Source organism: Octodon degus, unplaced genomic scaffold, assembly GCF_000260255.1.
Source record: "Octodon degus isolate 3935 unplaced genomic scaffold, OctDeg1.0 scaffold00009, whole genome shotgun sequence".
NCBI classification, from domain to species: Eukaryota; Metazoa; Chordata; class Mammalia; order Rodentia; family Octodontidae; genus Octodon; species Octodon degus.
In genome coordinates this window covers 28,103,748-28,126,669 of record NW_004524585.1, presented here as the reverse complement: position 1 = coordinate 28,126,669, position 22,922 = coordinate 28,103,748, and the positions used below count along the sequence as shown (strand labels likewise).

Sequence of the window (22,922 nt, the reverse complement as noted above, 5' to 3'; positions counted from 1 at the left end):
TCTGAGGGATGTGGCAGCTCAGTCTGTCTTTCTCTTAAGTCATTTGGAACTGGTGTCTCTTGTTTGCATATGACAGTGCACTGACACGGACAACTCTCTGATTTCAGGATAATTTTCCTTCTTTCCTTTTTTTATGCAATACATTGTCTATGCTTTTTGCCATTATTCTAGATATATTTCTAGATGCTCTTCCAGCTGGAGGATATTGATATTTACTGAATTTCTTATGGAGGCAAATACTTTGCACTCCACTTTCTAATCTGTTTACCAGAGTACAGGGCTCCTGCACCTCCTTCCTAGGTTAGTTCAAGCGAATTCTGAAAATGCCCCCCAAAGATGCTTGTATCTCTGAAAACATTGCAATGGTTAGTATTTAAGAACTGTTTGGGGAAGTAAATTAAAAATGTAAGCCTATCAGGAGTGATCACTGAATTAATTAAAACATTTTAAAGGTTTAGTTGAGAATTGATCATTACAGAGCTTGATTTGTCTAAAAACATTTGAAATTGTATTTATTTTTAGCAGTTGATGTAACTCCAAGGAGAATTGGAACTTTTGTACTCTAAACTGCATTTAGTTCCTGTCCTCCTCCTCCGTCCAATTCCGAGAGGACAAAGATTTATGAGCTGGCCAATTGGTGTCTGTACTTGAAGTTAATCTTCAGAATTCGGCAGAGATGTTCGGAAAATTAAAGCCTAAAATTAAAGCCAGGGTCGCTCTGCTAGCCAGCAAGGGCTGTTGGCTTCCTATATGAAATCTGTCCTGTACTGAGTGACGTTTGGCTAAGAGCTGGAGCAGGAAATTGAGGAGCCATGATTATCTAGGTATGATGAACCCTGGGACTTTGGCACACAGCAACCATTTGGGTTGAAGAGCTTGCAGGTACACTCTGAGAAAGATGTCTGCATGAACAAAATCAGGAGTTCAAATTTTTCATTTTGCAACCTTGGAAGACTTCTTTGACGGTCCCCCAGATGTCATCACCCTTAAGGAGGGAAGCATACATACATACAACACACAATCCATCTTTCTATCTCTCTCTCCTCTGGTTGACTGGAAAGCCAGATGAATGGAGTGCAGGGGGAAGAAGGCCAGCCTGCGGCTTGAAATTCCAAAGATCAGCATATCAGAGGATGTTCTAGGAAGCACACGCTGCTCTATTTTCATGAGGCAGCACAAGCAAAGCCTATGGACAGTTGCAACATAATGTGAGCAGAGGTCAAGTATTGTTGGAAACACTATCTACGTTGGAGGCTGGGCCTCATGACATGGTTTTACTCTCCAGGTGCGTGCAGTCAGCGAGTCTGCCTCCCACACCGCAGAGTGCACTGGAGCTAGCACGTGCGTGAGCTCCGTCCCTGTCTCTCGGCAGCCAGCTGCACAGCTGCCCCACTCTACCTAATTCCCCACAGGCTCCGATGATTTGTGCTGCTTCTCCTGGGAACTGGTCTCTTAGTTAAGCGTTTGGCCTATTTTTAAATGCTTCCTCTTCATTCCTTCCCAGTAGCCATTAGTATGCTTAAGACTATGAATGAATGAATTAATAAATGAATTAATCAATCAATTAAATGAGACACTCAGTCTTGAAGCTATTTCTGGCTACAGGTTATTAAAGTTTTTCCATTAGAGCCAGCCTGCTAGAACGAATATTCTATGACTATTCTTTTTTTTTCCTATAACTATTCTTGCTTCCTTAAATTCTACTGGTATTTAACCCAGTGCAGTCTGGCTTCATCCTTCTATATTATTCTACCATGGGCCGGGGAGATAGCTCAGCAGCATAAGTGTCTGCCTGACAAGTGCAAGGTCCTGAATTTGATCCCTGGTCCAAAAACAGACAAACAGAAAAGCACATCATTCCACCAAAGCTACTTTAACAAATAACACCAATTCCTAATTTTCAGGTGAATAATTTTCCTTTTTCACCTCTTAGCTGCATTTGATACAGTTATCAATGTCTAGAAACTCTCGTCTAAGCTTTTCTGATAGGAATTTTCCTTAATTATAGCTCTTTCTTTCTAATTATTTCTTCTACTTTATTCCACTGGTTTTTCTCCTGTTATTATTCTATAAGAGAATCTTGTCTCATTTTCTCTTGCTTCTTTTTTACTCCTGTCCTTGGAATTTCTGTGATCCCATATGCCATAATATATAATGACAGTTCCCAAAGGCGTCTCCAAGCTGTAACCCCAAGTTTGCTAGTAGAGACTTCCAACTGGACAGCGCTGAACAAACTCAATATATTTTTAAACTCAAGTCATTTCATTTTCCATGAGTTCACCACTCCCTTCTGGATAATCTTCCTTCCTTTTGTACTACTTGGAGAGTGATACTATCATCTACATAGTCACCTAAATGAGAAACAGAAGAGGAAATTTACATTTCATCTCTTCTTTCTATGGCTCACAAGTGCCCGGATTTTGTCTGCTCCATGTTCTTGATGTCTGCACAGCTCTGCCTGCATCTCAGTCCATCTTGCCAGGGCTGCACTGGCTCACGCTTGTACGTCACTGCACATCAATCCTTTATTGGTTCCTTCATTAACTAGGCTAAATACCTCCTTGGAAAGGCGTAGACAACCCTGCGTCTTGCTACACTGTTTTATTCTTAACCTCCTTTCCCCACATTCACTCTCTGGGCTTCTTCTTGCAGCCCCAGCAAGACTCCCCCTTCTTTTCATCCTCTGGGTATGTCCTTCTTCCCACAGTCTATTGTCGTCTTGAATGGCATCTACTTCATCTTTTCAAGATCTGACTCTATCATGAGCTCATCAAGAATGGCAACAAAACAAGGTCATTGCTTTTTCTACCTCAAGTGCAGTCAGTCCCGGAGCATCATCTGGATGTCACTTGGTGACTTGTTAGAAATGCAGGACCTTGGGCCTTACTCAGGACTGCTGCAGCAGCTCCTCATTTTAAAATGATTCTCAATCAGAGAATAATGTGCAACTGTAGGCATATTAAAGCATAAGCAATCCTGCTGTAGGAAGAAGTGGCTAAGCCCACCTCTGTGATCATGTACTTATTACAGGCCAGCTACTGTGTGTTTTCTCATTTACTCCTGCCCACTGAAATAAATATCATCACCTAAACTTATAAATGATACATCAAAGAGGCTTAAGGTACAATTACATGGCTACAAAGTCTAAACCTAGCCTAGTTGTGTGTGTTTAGTCAGTATTTTTTGCTCATCCCAAGACACTGTCTAATGTAGTGGAACTTAAGTCATTTTCATGCCTACCCACCTCTGCTTGGGATTTGACATCGCTCTAGCACAGAGATGTCGCACTACATGGGCATTCTCTGTTCATGTGGATCAGCATCCTTATAATATCCTTCAGCAATACTCTGCTCTAGCTTAAAGGAATGATGTAAATCTCCGCAGCTGTGTGAGGAAGAGGGGCTGTACCGAAGCCTCCTGTTCTAGTCTCTTCTTTTAAGGAAAGGTGGATGAGGAAGGGACCTCAAGAGGAATAAAAGGAAATGATGAAGGGCTGCGGAGGCCTGGCAGAAGCCTTGCAGGCAGAGGGCCTGAGCAAAAGGCAAGGTTATATCTCCAGGCTTGATTATGCTTTCCACCCAAGTCAGGAGTTGGAGTGTAGAACACATCTGTGCATCATTTCTCTCAGTTTAGTAACTCCTTTGAAGTTTCAACTTTCTGTCAATGAATACTAAGGGAAAAGAGCTTTATCCACAGCCAGGCCAAAAGAAAGGTGTCATTTGGGTCGATGTGGAGACCACACATGAGGGAGGCAGTGCCCTTTAGCTGGAGGCTTGGAGGAAGCTCACAGGACAGAATCTGGCTGAAGTTGGCATCAAGACAAATTGAATAGCACTTTTGGTACAGCGTTCAACACAGTTCATCTTTTGGTTTTGCTTTTGTCATGGAAACCGACGTTTGATAAAACTTCTATAAAGAAATGGAACATCAAATAGCTGGGACTGGGGTCATGATCAAGTTTCTTAATCCATTCCTCTGCCTAGAATTGCTTTCAGGGGCAAATGATAGAGAAACCATCAGAAGTTTTGAATATTTTGCATATCAACCAAGAAGACAGTTTGCTGTGTAGCTCATAGATATTAGTATGGCTATTTTCTTCTTCAATGTGATTCAGAATTTGAACATGACTGAGCTCTCAGAATAGTAATCAAATCTCCCAGGAAGTCTCTTACAGATGACGTTGACAATTCTCCCTTCTTTAACTGTCCTTGTTTATAACAAAGGTCCTCAGCTGAACGACAGCAACACCCACAGTGTGTCCCACCTTAGCAATCGCACCTCTGCCTTTCTGCGGCAGAAATCCTCCATCAGTTTCATCCGGGACATTCTCTTTATTTGTCATCAAATACCTGTTGCTTCTTTGTTATCTACCTCTGCTAAAATTCTCTCTCCTACCTTGAGCATTATTTCTCACTCTCTCCTCTCCTCCTTCTGTCCAATTTACTTCTACACTTCAGAGGAACACCACCTCTTCCATTATGCCTCACCCACCACCTCCAGCCAACAGGCATCTCCTTTCCTGAGCCCTGATTCCATTAGCTGCCCTGTGTCTTAGCACTTAATCTCCTGTAAACCATGCTAATAAAATGGATATGGTGCTCCTGGCTAAATTTATCAAGTCAGACTTGGCTGGACTTCCTTCTGGCCAGAGGAATGCAACCACTTGTGGTAACAATTCAGCTCAAAGAGTGCAGTTTTCTGCTATTTAACTCAGAGCAGACTGTGGGGTTCTAAAGGGCAGAGGCTCTGGCTCATTCTTCTCTAGAGCCTCTGTGGTATCCGGCACAGGGTTATTCACCTAGAAAGATACCTTAAATTTGTTTGGAGTCTAGGCACACTCTAGTCCAAACAATATAGTGCAACTGAATGATTGTTTAGGTCAGTGAAGTTCACTAAGATGCCCAAGGAGGTCAGGATTTTCTTCTGTAACTGTAATTTTTATGTGTGAACTTCCACGGTGTCCATGAAGGTTAAGTGTGATGGTGCAAACCGTGCCCCAACTGGGAGTGGCAGAGGGTGCCAAAAGATGGAGTTTGGTCTGAGTAGACACACGATTGCTTGCTGCTCATTTGCTTGGATGGCACCTTTATAATAATTATGGCTTAGGAAAACCCTAAGTGGGGATGGTAGTACATCTGTCTTGGAAGCAACTTTGATTTATGTGGACTTCCTGGAGAGCTCTTTGAAAAGGATATAAAAATAGTTTCTGGGATCAGTAGGACAGAACACCATAATTAACCAGCCTTGCGGTGTAGACAGTCTGTGTGTCAGCCCTGACCTTGATAATCGAAGCAATAAAGAAGTGCATGACAGCTCTCTGCCCACAGAGATTTACAATCCAACTGGAAAAATAATATATTCATCATATAATTAGTGAAAATATTAAAGTGCTAAATTGTAGAACAGAGATGATGCTCAAGAAATATTTAAGGCTTAACAATTTGTGGCACAATAATTACATAAGTGTGAGGGGGAAGGTAAATGAACGTGGGCTTAGTGTCAGGGAAAAGCTAGACAGGAGGCGAGCCCAAGCAGAGCTCTTCACAGAGGAAGGAGGGTTAGACAGGTGTGGGGGAAGGAGCGAAAGTGTGCTCTCTAGGGAGCGAGGGTGACGTTAAACAGGAGTAAGGGCAATAGGCCTCCACTGCAGAACTGTGTAAGGAATGAAGAAATTCAGAAGACAATGACTCTCCATAGCACATTGCCACGTGGTTACTTTGACTGCTAAGACTGAGGGTGTGGGCAGGACTCTGCGCTCTCAGAGCTCCCTTGCCTGCCTAAGACAAGTCCTCCAAGGCAGGCTCAGCCCTCGTCTCCCCAGGAACCTTATCAGGAGAGAAGATCAGAGGACTAAAGATTGGAGGTTGATAGGATGTCCACACCAACTGTCACCTATTCTTCTAGGACTGTTCTGAGATACTTGTTACTACCAGAGAGACTTTTATCTGCAAAATCCAGCCCTTATTCACTGTGCATTTCCTCCCTACCTCTCCCATAACTCCTGTCTCCACCATCTCTGGAATCCCCGAGCCACTCTTTCCATAACTCAGGATGCTGTATTAGCTTGATGATCCAATCTTTCTTTGAGTCTCACATTTTGTGATAGACATATATCATCAATGTGCATCCCTGCTAACTGGTCTCCTGTCAATTTGCATGTATCTCTTTCCACTATGCAAAAGGTGGTAAAGAAGCTGTTTAATTCTCCTATAGGAGTGACAAGAAAGGTGCCTTTAAGAAGATGGTTAGATTTGACAAAGGATGTTTTTAGGGGTTATAAATAACTCCATTAGCCTGTTATCCGAGGTTCATCAAGTGAGAGACGATATCAGAAACTCAGAGTCCTTTGCCCTTTGCTCTTGCCTGAGGTGCTGTGCAGGTTGGTTGGCAGTTGGTAGCTTCAGCCATAGAAGGGCAGAGCCCCCAGGATGGGCCCAGGCACTTACAGAGAGTGTGCATTTCCTCCCATGCACCTGGGAGCTCAAGGCAGACCAGCTCAGGTACAGAAATCCATGAGAAGTGTGTAGGAGAGGAAGTCAGAAGAGAGTACATTTCTACAGCATGGCAAATGCCTGAAGACTACTCCAAAAAAAAAAAAACATCAGTGGAAGAGTTCTATCCTAAAAACATGTATTTTATATATTCACAAGTTGAATGTGATGGAGAAACCCACAGGTTCACATGATCTGAGTTTTTGTATAGATGGTGAGACATGGCGAATTTAAGGGTCCCATAGATTATAGAGTATGTTGTGGAAGAGGCCTTAAGGGTAAGCCTAGTTCATGCACAATCAAAGGCATACTACGTCTTATCTCTCCCTCTCTCTCTCTTTTTTTTTATCAGTAGACAAGCACCTTATTGAACAGTGAAGAGCCTTTGCTCTGGAGGCAGCTGCCTGGGTCTGGGTCCCACCTGTGCAGGCCCCTGACTGCTCTGGGCTTCAGTGCCTCCTCTGTGGACTGCACGCCCACAGCCAGAGTGGCTGTAAGGCTTAAAATGAGAAAACGCTCACAACGAGGCTCACGCATGTAAGGACTGGAGTGTTGGCTGTTATTTGCAATAAGATACAGTGAAGAAAGGCCTGATTATATGTTTGCGCATTGCATCTTTCGAAGCAACTGTCCCTGGATGGGAAACCATAGCATTAAGTGTTATAAAAATAGCCTACAAGTCTGAAAATCTTCTAGCCGAGCCCATCATGCCATGTACGTCCAAGATGTACGATGAGCTAGATCATGGGAACAGAAAGCTCTTTTGATAACAGCCTCTGTTAAAGTCCAAGTTCCATAATAGCCAGCAAATAAATGACATGCTATGCATCACAAGATCTGAAAACAGATTTTATCCCAACTTTCTTCTTTCTTTCTTTCTTTCTTTCCTTCCTTTTTGTGGTACCAAGGATTGAACTCAGGACCCTGCACTTACCAGGAAGGTCCTTATTCTACTGAGCTATCTCCCTGGCCCCCCTCCCTCCCCCCCCATTTTTTGCTTTATGTTTTTGATACAGGGTCTTCCTATGTTACTACCTGCTAGTTCCAAACTTGTGATTTTTTTTTTCTCAGCCTCTCAGTAGCCCATTTTTTATTTTCTAATGGGTGGTAAAAGAAATGGTCCTGCCCTAGGCCAACTACAAAGAGGAATTACCTGTTATTTTAAGTTAATGTTAACTGGATTTGCCCCCACCCCAGGAAAACAGAAACAGTGTATTTTGCTGCCCATTTTAGTTCTTACCTAAACCCTACAGAGAAGATGACTGACTCATTTGTCTGTAAAAAGGGGGATGTTGAAAGCCTGTCATATATCTCTTGGAGAAACACCAGTTTCTTTAAGCCTTACATAAGGAGCAATTATAGGTAGCTGAGTAAAATTTCCCTTGCCAAAACCAATTAAAGACAAATTGGAAAGGCTGCCATCTAAGGATAAATCATTAAGAGATTTTCAAGATGATTAACATATTTTCAAATTGATTCTCTGCCTCCCAGCAGATGGATTTATGCTATCTAATATTTTAATATGACCTTAAATTAAATTACCCTTAGCAGGTGTTATTTTAAAATAAATTTAATTAGTATTTTTATTCTAGCAATTCAATCACATACAACTCATTGTTGCCAATTTGATTTCTTAATTTTGTTGAGGAAAAAAGAAAAAAAAAAAGAAAAACAAACAACTTAAGGGAAAGACTCAAGATTGGATACTGATTTTTCACATATGCAATTGGGCTGAAAATTCCAGAGCTCGGGTCTTGCCTGGGCCTGGCAGAATGAATGACCCTGGCCAGCCAACCACACTGGCCCTCCCTCTTGGCTTCCATCGATGGAATCTCAGGGGCACAGCTGTGTGTCTGGGAGGCCCTGCGGGAATCCTAAGCCCTCTCTCTTTGTGTAGTCATTCTTTGAAGGTAGCTACAGCCGCACAGCGGGATGCAGGCCACTTGGAGCCCTGCTTTGTGCCCAGACAAGGGAATCTCCTTTGGTTGACTCTCCAGCCCTGTTAGCTCCTTCAGCAGCAAAAAGTGAGTTATTTCTTCCTTTGTTTCCTTTATTTTTTTTTTCTTTCACCTCCGCCCCCCACCTTACACATTTTTCAGGGGGAACTACAATCCTTTGGGTCGCTGTACAAAGGCAACCAGCCTCTCAGGAGGTTCTACCAAATATGCAACAAAGAATTTATTCTTGGCTTAAATTTTTCACCTTAAGAATTTGAAACTACCGAACTATAAATTATTTGTGGAAGAAATGTAAGGGACATCTTTTTGCTGTGTAACACAATGGGAAGAGGCGGAAGACTAGAACAGCAAGAAGGAATCCTAAAGACAAATCGAAATAAAATGTCATTAGGTACACTGCACTTCAACAGTAGCAGCAGCAGCAGCAGCAGCAGCAGTGGGCCTGAGCTCACGCGTGTGGTTTATGAGTGCACCGTTGGTCACATGATGTCATCCAGTCTCAAACACTGCATAAAATAAAAACCTGATGTAACCTACTTAATCAATCCAGAAGTATGTGTCTTTCCCAGGCACCACTAAGCACTGATACTGCACTGTACTTAAAAGAGAGCTTGTAGGATTATAGATTGTAGACAACCCACCAAGGATTAATCAACTGGTTGCTTGAGTTGATCAGTTCTAATCTGCTTAAATGGCCAAATCTGGACCAATGTGGCCATAGGTATCTTCTTTCTCTGGAAGTGATCCTTTTAAGAATGCTCTTCAGTACTTGCTGTAACTATCTGAGGAGGTTTATGTAGAAGGAACAGGCTTTGGCTGTAAAGAGCATAGCACGTGCCCCGGGTGACCTCAGTTGGAGGCAGGCCCCAGGGATGAATGTAGCGTTGGTGAGCAGAGTGATGGTGCCAACATGCTGTGCGGGCTCACTCTGCACTGCTGTGTGGTGGCCCACTGGAGGTGGTTCTCCAGCTGAGTTCCCTGAGGTGACCATGCTTAGCCTCACAACTCCTCTTCCTCCATGCTCTTTCCTGTCTATTTGGCTGTCAACTTGTTCCTGTGTGCAATTAGCCTGTGATGAAGATGGCAGTGGATGAAAGGGCTTAGAACAGTCCTGGCAAAGTTTATTTCATCATAAAGGAAAACACCTGACAAGTGGAAAAAAAAAATCTTCTCTACTTTTTGTGAGGGGGAAAAAAGTCAGCCAATCAGAAACCTAAAAAACATCTGCTTTGCACCTGCCCAGTACCTGCAGCTGTGGGAAGTGGCATGGGGTTGCAAAAAGCGGAAGGGCCAAGCCTGCATGCGACAGACATACAGGGGAGGTGTGGAGGGAAACACCTCCAGCAAAGTGATAACAGGCAGGACAGAGCCACATGGGGGAACGTAAACAGCCCAGGCCCCAGTGCCAAAGGAGTGGTGACTGATGGCTCCCCACAGCTGCTTAATGAGATGAGATCAGAATAGGGGATCAACTGATTATCATTGCGTAGGGGGAAAGAAAGCAAAAGCGTAACTCTCGGCCTTCCATGGACACCAGAAAGAAAGTACAGAGAACTATAGGGCAGCTAACGGCCATCCATATATTAGTATATTAAACTTTCAATAAGAATCTTTCCCCCCTTTCTTTTAAAACAGAATTGTTTTAACAACCTCTATTGACTAAACATATAGAGGCATTTAAACATGGAAGAGAAGAAATAATGGGGTTAAAACTTCAATATGAAATCTATTAAATAAAGAAGATGCTTTTGTGAAAGGCTTCTAAAGTTGTCTTACATTTCTTAAATCAATCTGTAGCACATAATCAGTAAAACCGTATCATTTAAACAGAAAGATCATAACTTAGAAACTCACCCTTAGGCAGCTGTATCCTATTATGGGCTGTAACTTAACACATGAGTTTCAGAAGTTGTTAAAATTGAGTTCAGGCTAACAAATCTTAACTGTTAAGAAAAAACAAAACCTCTAGTGAGATGAGATAGCAGTCTACGAAGAGACCTCAGATGGTTCTCACAGGATGGATGCCCATCATGTCTTATTTTGGCCCATTAAATCTTATTTATATATGAGAAGCAAAATCTTATTTGTATATGAGAAGCAAATACATTTGGACAGATGTTGTCTTTAAGTGTTAGAAAAATTTTCCTCTGGGGCTGAGACTCTCAATATTTAAACTCTGTCAAATGAATATTTACTGGTAAAGAAGAGAATAGCCCCTTTGGTCCCGATAACTGAACTGATATCTACATTTTTGTCTGGGTATAAATTCAAATAATAATAGTTCTAAAAAAATAATAGTTCTATCTTGTAGTAAAGCTAATGCCAGAATTTCAATAGGCTTAAACAAAACAGACATTCTGAGTTTAAAGTTACAGGGCGTAAGCTATTGTGAATAAGATGCAGCCATTCTACAGCGAGGTAGCAAATTGGAGTTTGCTTTTCATTTCTAGATGGGCCTCTTTCGGGCACAAGTTATAGGCTGAGGTACAGTACAGTACACATACGGATTTTACTGCATGGGATCTTCATTCCTTTCATCCTACCCCATTCCTTTGTGAAATGTGAAAACTGTAAATGTATCCTCAAATTTATAGATTTCAAGTAACTACAGTAAAAACCATGGGATGAGAAACATACTTGACTCAAGGAGCTTTGTGCTCACACAGCGTCGAGCCAGATCCATTATTACTAAGATGTTTTTAATAGTCCTATTATTTGGCCCAATTTTTCCAAAGGATAAAAATGTACTCTTTGAAGTAAAGCATTCACCTCTCTGATATAAATAAAATCTTTTATGCAGAATAAAGTTTTCTGAAATAAAAGGGTTAATGTACTTCAAATATGTGAGAAATTCTCTTCCAGTTGGACAACATTGGTAAAGGTTTTATCTTATCTTTTTATTATAAAATTTGGGAAACATATTAGTGTAAGATAACATGGCAGCTTAAAAATCAGTGTTAGAAACCAACTTGATTTTGTAGCTGTATTGGCAATTAAGAACTTTTAAACAATCTGTGTTAGAAAGCGTGCCTTGATTTTGGTCTCCAGTCAAGTGAAAGTGTTTTCTCCCCATAGGCAAGTTTGACATTCACAAATTTCACATCTTATCTCAGTTAGCAAATGGTTTCCTGATGGAAAAAAATGTTGCAATTGTCCCTAACCTAGGCCTCAGGAAGTGTACCTTCAACAGGCACAATATAAACTTTTCCCCATAGACCCCAAGGACATAACTTCTAAACTAAGACCGTGGCTACTTAGCTTCAGTGGTTCCTGACTGCCTGAATCTTAGAGAGACCCCATCTCCCTCCTTTCCTGGCTCTGACTTCTTGGGTGCTTGCTTGCCCGGTTGCTCCCTCTCCTCAGAACCCCCTTCTCCGCTCCACTTTGCATCATACTCCCGTTTGGATGTGACTACCTAGCAGGTTCCCTGGAGACTCCCCAAAGGCAATGTCTAGAGAAGACGTAGAAGACAGAATTCATGAGACTTTGGGGGACACCTAGACACAAACCATAACACCTGGCTTCACCTTGCACTAGCTGTGTGATACTGGCAAGTCACCTTAGCTGCCACGTGCTTCCGTTCCATTCCCTTCCCTATAAATAACAGTGGCACCTCCGTCACAGGCTTGTGTGCATGGGCCAGCACAGTGCCTGCCCCATGCGAGGCCTTGATGTCCCAGGGTCACTCTGTAACAGGAGGAGGAGGAGCCGAAAGATGGCAGGTAAGCTCAGCACGCTCTTGTGATTTGAAAAGCTGCCATGTACACGCGGATGTGAAGCCCAGACATTTTGGAATCACGTTTTCCTTTGAGAAAGCACATGTGACACTGCCTAGCGGTGGCGCGCAAGCAACAGGTTCCCGCGGCAGTTCAAAAGAGTGGAGGGGGTGCTCTGTGACAACCCAGCTTTGGTGGCGATGGATGAAAACTGAATGAAAAGAAGCCAAATATGGCACAAGGCTGGGATAGCAGACAGTGTGGAGATGTGTCATAATTTTTCTGCAGAGAGCTTCCATCCAGTGCTGCGGAGCTCTCTGGGGCTATTTGTTACAAAGCACAGACGTTTATGCGGGAGAGAATAGCTCTGCATCAGCTAGATGAACAACTTCAATTGCGAGCCCACATTCTTTAAAACCTCTCTTCTTTAGCTTTCCTTTGAAATGTGAAATAGAGGATTACAGAACGAAAGAGTCATGGAGTTCATTTTCACTCAAGAAAGAACATTTTTTTTAAAAAAATCACAACTATTGTCAAGTGAATACATTGTCTGACACAAATTGATAGATTCAACATTGCAGAATTGTAAACTGCCATTTGAAAGGCTGCTCCAAGTGACAAAAGCCTTTTAAATTTATTTCTTTAAGTAAACCTAACATTCCATCTCTCAGCCCAGAGAACTCTCTAGGGATGTTTCCTGATGAACAAAAAGAGAAAATTCAGTTACTATTGCATGTTTTCAAGCAGATTAAAAGCCAGTTGGGGCAACCAGTAAGTCAAATGGCCCTTTATGCCTCCTGTATTATTTGTGTCTACAAAATAAAGGAAGGAAGCACTGCCTTTGCATTCACAGAAGAGAAACGGAGCAAACGCCTGAAAGCCCTCTCCCCTCCCTTCCTGCTCCTCCTCCTCCTCCTCCTCCTCCTCCTCCTCCTCTTCTCCCTTCTTTGTTCAGTTAGGCTGGATTTTAAAACCTCTTAGATTGCTTTCCCTGTTCCAGGACAGCAAGGTACCAACTTCTCTCAAGGAATTGGCAGCCGTGTGAGAAAGATCCCAGCCCTTCTGGTGGAAAGAGCCCGGAGGGAGTGGTCGTGGGGAGGAGCCAGGAGCGAGGAGGAGGAGAGGGGCTCCTCAGAACCTGCCACTTGGAGCCAGTGGCAGTGGGAGTGCCGTGGCAGCCACCTGTGGGTGTGCCAGAGAAGTCCACGTGCCAGCCCTGGCTTGGGGAGCACCACGCATTGCCAAGGCATGGCTCAGCCACCAGACTTTTGACAGTTTGCTCTGGAAAGCTAGTCCACCCAGTCCCACTTATTCCACGAGGGTGGTGAGCGGTTGCATGTGTTTTGGTGTTAGGAAAGCTCCCAGTACAGAAAAGTTACTTTCATTCTATCATTTTTCAGATTAGAAAAACCAGAGGGGCAAGGAGCAGCAGTTTAGTACTCACACCAGTTAAGTCAGGCAAGTAGAGGCAGACTGGCAGTCTGGGTGAGCCCACGGTGCTGTGTGGTCAGACTTGGGCTCTATGTTAACGACAGAAATGCATGAAGTTGTCCTACTTTTTGTTCTTCACATAAAAGAACATCTGCAAAGGTCTGGGTGACAGAACTTCATGGGGGCTTTCTTATTTTTTCTTTAAAAACACTATTCACTCTTCTACATGGCAAGCAATTGCTGAAACTTAGTGCAGCTGAAAAAATGGACCAGATGTAAACTTCACAAATTTATGGAGAACTCAGAGAAAAACCTCTCTAGTTCTTTTTGCTGCTTCTACTCGCCCAACCCTTAGCTTAAGTCCCCTGGTCCTATACAATTTATCCAAAGCCTTGGGCAGCCCAAGAGCCCTTTTATCTTTCACTAGGAATTCCGGGCTATTGGAGGAGAGAGACATTCTTTCCTTCTCTTTTCACTTAAAGAAACATACCAAGCCTCAATAGATTCCAGGCTGGGCTAGGGGATGGAGTGATTTTTATTAGTTCTAACATAGCTATTGACAAATGCTTGAAGACAATATTAAGAAAGGAAGGAAGAAAGAAAAAGAGAAAGAAAGAAGTTTCACTTTGTGCCTTACAGGGCAGATTGGTTACAGTTTAATTTCTAAGAGGAAAAAATTATAGAAGAAAATAGCCCGGCATTTCTCTTTCTTCATCATACATATGAGAAAAATAAAGTAAAAGGACATCTGGAAAGGGATGTTATTCAGTAATCAGAAAGCAAAAACCCACACCATTGATGTTCTGATGGAGACAAACATAACTAGATTCACAAGGAGGAAAGCTGTAACCTATTGAAGCTTTAAAAAAAAAAATCCATATGCATTTTACCTTTTGGGCAGTTCCAAAGCAAAGTTCTATTTCAGAAGCCCTTTGTAATATGACACCCACTGTAGATAAGATACACCGTGAAGATAGTCTGTTTTGCAGCAGCAGGAAATCAAATTGGTTCCAGAAACGAAGTTCTATGACAAATGGCTCAACAGTATTGGTAGAATTGGAAAGCTTGATTGAATTCTTTTTCAGAATCATTTAAAAAAAGATTTCCAAATAAGTTTGCTATAACAAAGGGGATGGGGGTGGGGAGTGTTGCTGGGTTTGGAAGCATCTCATTTTATTGGTCTTTTAACTAAAATGTTATAATGATTTGTTTTCAAAATTTAAGAGCTCAATAGTGATTTATTATCACATTTTATTTGCCAAAAAAATGTTCAGGTAAGCACAATCCTTGATTTCCCGTAATGAGTGTACATTGTGGAGGATTAAACAATTCAGCAAATGGGAGATATATTTTATTATTATTTCCAAGTTATTTTTAGTTTTGATCTCAGTCCCAGTTAGCCGGCTTTCTTTAAAAATCATCTGGAAAAGCTCATTAAGACCTGGAGGGGTTTCTGATTTTAGAAGGGAGTTCTAAACAGTTAGCAAGATGTATCGCTGCAAAATAACCTAGGGTCTCACGCCGGTAGGTGAGATGAAATCATTTTTCTGACTGAAGTTCAGGAACAAGTTAAATATCATTTAAACCACAGCACAGGACTACAGAGACTTAGAAGAAATCATACTTAAATAGGATGTGACTAGACAGTTAGGACTATTTTCTAAAAAGTCAAAAAACTTCCCCTTCAGTACTTACAGTCTTTGAAGACTACAGCCGGGTCTCTGTGAGGCAAGACTTGGGCAATAATGTGTCTCAGAGATTCCAAGGTTCTGTCCATCTCGGGTCTGCCTGTGTACGCCTCCTGCACACAGTGTCCTCATGCCTGAATTCTTGCAGTCCTGGACTGAATTTGTGCAGCTCATTGATGCACTGGATTACCAAAGAATCCCTTTTAACATCTGCCAATCAGACATTTCCCAAATCTAAAGACCCCTCAGGGGGCCCTCCTCGCAGGCTCACTTATCTTTGTTGTAGGCTGAGCTAATTAGCTCGAAAGGCTGGCTGACAGGCGGGTTCTCAGGGCTTCCTTCTGTTAAACACACCCACCTACAGGCTAGCGGGGGAAGCTCGCTAACCATGGGAACAGCGCTCCTCTCCAACCAGATTTTGCCTGAACGCTGAGCAGCGTTCTTGTTTGGGCATTTCTTTCTGTTCTCCGTGTTGAATGATGCTGCCCTGAAGAATACAGAAGCAAGAAACTTATTTCTCAAGGAAATCTCCTCAGTAAGGCCGAGACAGCACAGGACTACCGACCCAATCAACATAATCTAAACTCTCCTTTGGTGTAGGAGCATTCCAAGGGTGATGGCTGCAGCCAGACTGCATTTTGTATCTGATTTCAGGGCACCTCTTCCGGAAGCCATGCTTTAGTGTGCTGCCCCCCCCGCCCCGCCCACCTCTACTCAAGTTATTGTCACTTCTGATGGGCAGTGGCAGCAAAAGCTAACGGACTGTCTTACAGCTGGCCTGGGAAACATTTGTTTCTCTATTTACTCTTCAAAGCACATCATTCCCAAAGTTGACTTTAATTAATTCTGATATCATACACTTCATTTCATGATGATTCCTTCTGTTAAAAATTTCAGAAGAAAGAAATATTTTTCAAAGAAGAAAAGTAGTCATTAAAGATCTTAGGAAACAGATTTTTTTTTTTTTTGTTTTGCTTCTCTGATCTGTATCACCATAATTTACAAAAATGATCATTTGACAAGAGACATAAATAGATCATGTGATTCCACTTCAATACTAAGGAATTGAACCATATATGAAGTAACTAATTTTTTTTTAATTTATTTTTATGTGTATGTGGCCAGCTCAGCCCACCAGGGGGCGGGGCTGGCTGACATGTGGTGCTGGGGGATTGAACCGTGGTCCCTATGCTTTGCTAAGCTTGTTCTAAGTAGGTACTTTAGACCACTGAGCCATCTCACCAGCCCAAAGTAACTAATTTTTATAGGTGCAGGCAATGCTGCTTATTGGAGAGTTATACTGTACTTTTTCACTTTTGCTTAAACTATCTTTACAGGACAGCCAGGTGTGGTGGCACAAATCTGTAAGCCCAGCACTCTAGAAGGCTAAGGCAAGTCCAGCATGGGCCACTGAGCGACTCCATGAGAACCTGTTTTGAGATTAAAATAACTAGAAATAGAGCTGAGCATATAGCATAATGTTGAAGCCACCCACTCGATCCCTGGTGCTGCCACCACCACCAAAACCAAAAATAGTAGACACAAGAAATTGTTTTCAAATTTTTTTTCCAATTTTCAAAGTCCATAATTGTGTGTGTGTATGTGTGTGTGTGTGTGTGTGTGTGTGTGTGTTTATTCTTAGAGATTAAACCCAGGGATGCTTCACTGAGCTACGTACCCATTCCTTTTTAAAAATTTATTTTGAGACAGGATTTTGCCAAGTACCAAGTTGCCTAGACTGGGCTCAAACTTGTAAGCCTCCTGCCTCAGCCTCCCAGAGTTCTGGTACCATAGATGCACACCATCAGGCCATTTTATGTCGTACTTTAGGATGAACTGAAACCAGCTCTTTAAGAACTATGTGAACCGAAATATCTTCCATCGGATCTATTTCTTCAAGCTCTTGGTAGAAGGGCAGGCAAAATAAAAAGGAGGACCTGGGGCTACAATAAATAGTTCTTATAAAATGATCATTTCCTGATATATGCCTGTAGTTAGTATAGACCACGCAGAACACAGACATAGGACTGGCTCAGACATTGACTGATGGACAATGAATATATATATATATATATATATATATATATATTCACACCAATATATGATTTTATTTTATTTATTTTTTTTGGCGGAACCGGGGATTGAACTCAGGCCCTTGTGCTTGCCAGGCAATCACTTATTCTACTGAGCCATCTCCCCAGCCCTAATATATGATTTTAATCAGTAAGTGGAATTTCTATGAGCTTAAGAGGAATCCTAGTAGTATTTATGCATATTTTGGTTCCATAATGTTTTGGAAGGAGCAATGAATTTGGGACTAACAAGATCTACAGTTGGGGCCGGCAGATGGCTCAGTGGAATAAGTGCTTAAGTGCTTCCCTGTCAAGCGCAAGGGCCTGAGTTCAATCCCCAGTTCTGAAGAAAGAAAAAAAAAAAAAGATCTAGGGTTGGATCACTGTTTTCTGTCAAACCTTGAAAATCCATTCATCTTACTGCAGTCACAGTTTTCCTTCGTGCAATTAAGGAGTGAACCTGGATGGGTCTTTTGGTTCTACCATGAAGGATTCTATAGCTGTACATACAAGTACAGATATTACAACAGATTTTTCAGTTTTCTGGGTAGTCATTTATTTATTTTGTAAAAGCTAAACTGGTTTTTGAAACAGAGGTCTTCTATTATTAGAGTTAATTTCATATCCATTGATTAATCAGAGAGACAAATTAATATGACAAATTCAAAGATGCTCACTGGTGATGCCTACTACAATGAAAGATGAGAATTTGTTAAGAAAAATAATCTTCAACTGTCATAAGATTTTTCCAAAGAAATTAAAACCATGACCATCATAGAGAGCCCCCAAACAGCTTGCCAGAAAAGCATCTATACACACTGTGACCTTTAATGACTTACACTTAATTAAAATAGGAATTCTAATGAAGGTCTATTGTACAATATTCCAGTTAGGTAGCAGAGTTTCTTCATTAAACTCAATCTTTCAATAAAAATTTTCTTAATATTTTGCTTATGCATTTCTTCCTTGAATGTTCATAAGAACTTCTTACCTTTAAGTGCTGTTAAGATGGTCAGAAAAAAAATAAAACTATGTGGTTTTTTACTATGCTCTTTCTTTGACATGAAAAGCAATGAAAGAAAATGGAAGAGCCTGAGAAAACCATATTTTACTACCGATTCTGCTGTGAACATCAACCATCTGGAGGCTTATGCTGCAGAGAGAAAATACTAAAACAAAGGTAGATGACTGTAGTAAAACCAAAATGAAGCTTGCACAAATCCAAAGGATTAGAAAGGGTGTCCAGTTGATGTTACACTGATCTAAACTTACAACCCAGTGGTCAAGAAGGAAAGCCCATTGCGGCAGCGTGCTCACTGAGCTTGCAGGGAGTGCAGAACTCTTTGAGAGAATAAAAAGTTAAGGTAGTACACATTGTCTGATTTCATGTCTGGTGCAGCAATAAAAATGTTTGAAGGCAATTTTTCTGGTAAGAAAATTTCATTCCTGCCATGCAGCAGTAACCTGTTTGTTTTTCTACAGCTTGTTACAGTTATAGATACGATGAGGAGGTGGGAACCTCAGTAACACTAGATACATGAAAAAAAAAAAATCTTTAAAACAGGAAGGAATCCCCTGGTCATGCTATAATGTCCTCCACTCTGGAGGAAGAAACCATAGTTAGAAAGGCAGGAGAAGAAGCTGTACCCTGCAGTTGAGGCTGGTGAGACCACCAAATACCACACGATTTAAGGTCAGTGTACATAGCCTCCTAAGACTAGGCTTGTAGCAACTGAGCCTGATTTGCTCTACACTGCTCAACCCCAAATAGTGGGAGAACTAAGGGAAGGGGCTGGCCCTGACTGAGATTTCAGAAGATTATTTCTCCTGAAATAATTTTTTCACTTATTGGTTTCTGCCTCAAGCATTTATGACTTAAGATAAAATAAATAAAATGAAAGGCATTGAAGTCATCCAGATAAAAATGTTAGTATAGAGAGTAAATAATGTCTAGAAACAATGCGGAATGACTGACAGGAATTCTGTCCAGGTTTTTTGAGAGATGGGTAGAGGGAACCGGGAGGGGGAAACATGGTAGTGGTGATGGCAGGATGAAGCTGTGTTCCAGAAGCTTCTAAGGGTGTAGGGGAAGAAACATGGAAAGGAAGGGCCTGGGAAAAGCTGACTTTGCAGAAGCCATGACTAATGACTTTCTTGTTGGCTTTATTTATTTATTTATTTATGTATTTATTTAGTGGAACTGGGGATGGAACTCAGGCCCTTGCGCTTGCCAGGAAAGCGCTTATTCTACTGAGCCATCTCCCTGGTCCCTCTTGTTGGCTTTATTTAGCTTCAACTCAGAAGAGACCAGTAGGGGGAAATGAATGGCTGGTTAGTGTGTTTACTACCAACTGGGAAGACACAAGTTAAAGGGATGGATGACTGCTCAGTTCTCCTTTATTTTCTGTGTGCTGGGGAGGAACCAGTGAGACATTTGAGTCAAGGTGTTTAGGACAGAGTCCGCTGGAAAGGTAACTCTGGATGATTTCTACACAAAGTTTAAATAGAAAATGAACAGAACTTTATTGTAGAAGTTTGCTCATTTATATTTCACTACATTCATCAATAAACTGGCCATGGTGTGTACACCTGTAATCCTAGTACTGGAAGGGCTGAGGTAGGAGGATCACCACAAGTTTGAGGCCACCCTGGGCTGCACAGTGAGTTCAAAGTGAGCCTGAACTACATAGTGAGATGCTGTCTAAAAAAAAAAAAAAATCAATAAGTAATCAAAAAAAGGAGACAAACTGTTAAAATACATAAAAAATAAATAGAGAAATGATTAGCTTAAGTATAAATTAAGGAGATGTATCTTTCTTGGTTTTTACAGAAAACTATGAAAAAACCACTAGTAAATTGCTCTTTTTCTTTGCCAGGGCAGAATCAATACTCAAATTTAGAAAACACAACAAAAATCTATCTCTCACTTATCTAAGCCTTCTGTTGGCACTTATTGATTTACATGGCATATATTTGTGACTGCTGCATAAATCCATGTTATCTTGATAGCCTTTTGTAGCCAATTATCCAACTCTGCTTCAGCATTTTTCTTTAAGAGAAGCACTTCTGGCTCTGTAGGAAATTCTGTAGAGGCCATAGATAGCATCAGGGGGAGCTTTCATTGGTTCACACAAACAATGGGAAATGACCTAAGGAACTCCTTCCAGACTCTTCGGGAGAAGGGTGGAAGGAACTGGAGGGGCTAAACATGGAATTGACAGAGAAGGGTCAGAGCTTTGTTCAAGAGTGTTTCTGAGAGTGTGGGAGAGAACGATAAATTCAGAATTACTTACAGCAGGGAGATTTTGGGTGCTTTAATTTATAGAGTTGGAGATAATGATGTCAGGGCCTTTGGTCATTAGATATGTGTTCATGAAAACTGAACTGATTCTTTAACTGTAGTTGGCTGACAGCCAGCATAACATGTATTTCGAAAGGAATATTTTTCAGCCTTTGGTTTGAGTTTTGGGTGGATTTTGCCAGTAGCTTTTATGGCAATATTCTCTTTCATAAAAGTTATTTTAATTAACTTGCTTCAGAAATCCCCCTCTAGAACAGGAATTTATATCATTAACTGTCCAGAAACAAAATGTATATAAGATGTGGCCATGAAGTGATCAGACTGATCCTCAAAGATGCACCTTCCCTGCAGTGGGGTCTCTGGGCTACTCCTCACATGCAGACAGCAAGGTCTGCTCTGAGGGTGTGCTCGGGGTGAGACCCATGGCTTACTGGTTAGAAGAGCTGTGTTTTCTATTCTTTAAAGTCACATTGTGGAGGTATGAGTCACAGAGAATGCCTGGGTCTTTGCAGAAATAATGAGCGCATTAAAATGAATATATAGACTAAGGAAAAAAATATTAGGTTAAAACAAACAAAGGGAGAATGTTTATTGGTTATAAACAAATGACGTAAGCCTGAGATTAGTTGATGCTCTTAGATTCCAGCAACCAGTAATTTCACAACTCCGTGTAGCTTCTTGTAAAGCGTGCATCATCAGTACACTCTTAATTCAATTCCAGCTACATTTATGGATATGCTTGCATTAAGATAAAAGCCTTGTGCCCATCCATTTCGCACTGTAAACTATAATTTCCACTCCACTTCCTAGGCAGTCTCAACAAGAGCACTGTACTTAGTGTGCATTCTGCTAACACAGAAGATACACTATTTCTTTCTAAAATTTGTTTAAAGAAGGAGGAATAGGAAACTACATGGCAAGGGGGCCGATTTTTGCATAAACTTGAAACTGGAAGAAGACCAAGTTGTAGAAGAATAAGTTCTGATTCTCTCAGTTGCTCTGAAGCCTTGAGCTCAACGAGAAAGGACTGCCAACACTGCCCCTCCCTTAAAAGTACTCACAAGTGGTCCCCCTGAGGGCTTTAGTCTACTGATACTGGGTTTCTTGAGTGTCTGATCTGTAGTTTTACTGCAGAAGAAAGCTTTCTTTCCCAAGAAATGAAGAGGAACTCAAACGCTGGCTTCGAGGACCGTCTCTTTCTGTACCTCCACAGAACCAGGAGGACAAATCCAGTTTTGTAGAACTTAGTGGCTTTGAAGGAGAGACCACCAGGGTTATATGCCACCTAAATTGGTTGCCTTTTCACCATCTGCCTTTTCATTGGTTCACTTCCATCATTCTCTTCTACTGTGCCCCAAACTTATTCACTGTAACTTTAGGCAAATAATTTTATCTAAAGAAGTCTTTGCATCTCGTTTAATAAGAAGCAAACTTATAAAGAATCTCAGTAACTAGTATAATAAAATATTCTATTACCGATTGTTTGTAATTTAAAATGTAAGCCTCTAGTTAGGCAGCTTTCTATTCTCTCCAATTCACTCTAAAATTAACACATTTCCTAAGTTTAGCTCTTCTTTTAAAGTCAACTTAAAAATTTTAAAATAATTATCTTGAATTTGGTCCTTTGTTACATAAGATCCTTCCTGCAACTATAGTACAGAAAGCATGTTACAATCATTTGCTTTCTAGATTTTCTGCAGGCTTTCTCCCTTTGGAGTATCCTTCTTTTTGAGTTGGCCTAGTCTATCAAGTCTCCTTTCCACAAAAACTCCCTAATAACACTGGCTCTTCACTTGGACTATCTTTGGAATTTGCTTAGCCTCAAAGCTATTAGCAGGATCCAGAAGAAAAGTATAAAAACGAAATATAAGAAATAAAGCCAGGCTGTTATGTTGAGCTGTGGGGAACTCAGGTCAACAATTTCTGACATTGCCAGTTAAGCGGAAGACCCAATACTATTATGGGATACTGGACTCTTTTAGAATATTTTGCTGAGTTTACACACCTATAATATTCAAATAACGGAACTTAACAAAAAAAGGGTATACAGATGAATGTCCATTTTGTATCTGTGTATTCAAAGTGGTCAGGATAGATATATAGTTACATTCTGTTAATGAATAGAATGATTTGTTCTAATGGTGTTTGTAAATAGGATATCAAGTCCGCATCTTGTACAGCAATTAACCACTAAGAAGAATGTATGCAGTGTGTTAATTATTGAAACTGTCCTACTGATTTGATTTGAAACTGTCTCATTGCTAT

At 41.2% G+C, this 22,922-nt stretch overlaps 1 protein-coding gene across 1 annotated transcript in view; it reads right to left on the bottom strand.

The window, feature by feature from the left end:
• The window catches only part of Lix1 (limb and CNS expressed 1), a 52,718-nt gene extending 37,068 nt beyond the window's left edge, over nucleotides 1–15,650 (bottom strand). The window contains exon 1 of the mRNA XM_004625424.2: nucleotides 15,292–15,650. Coding sequence (XP_004625481.1) covers nucleotides 15,292–15,373 — 82 coding nt within the window. The 5' untranslated portion in view covers nucleotides 15,374–15,650. The remainder of the gene's footprint in view (nucleotides 1–15,291) is intronic.
• Between the last annotated feature and the right edge of the window lie 7,272 nt (nucleotides 15,651–22,922).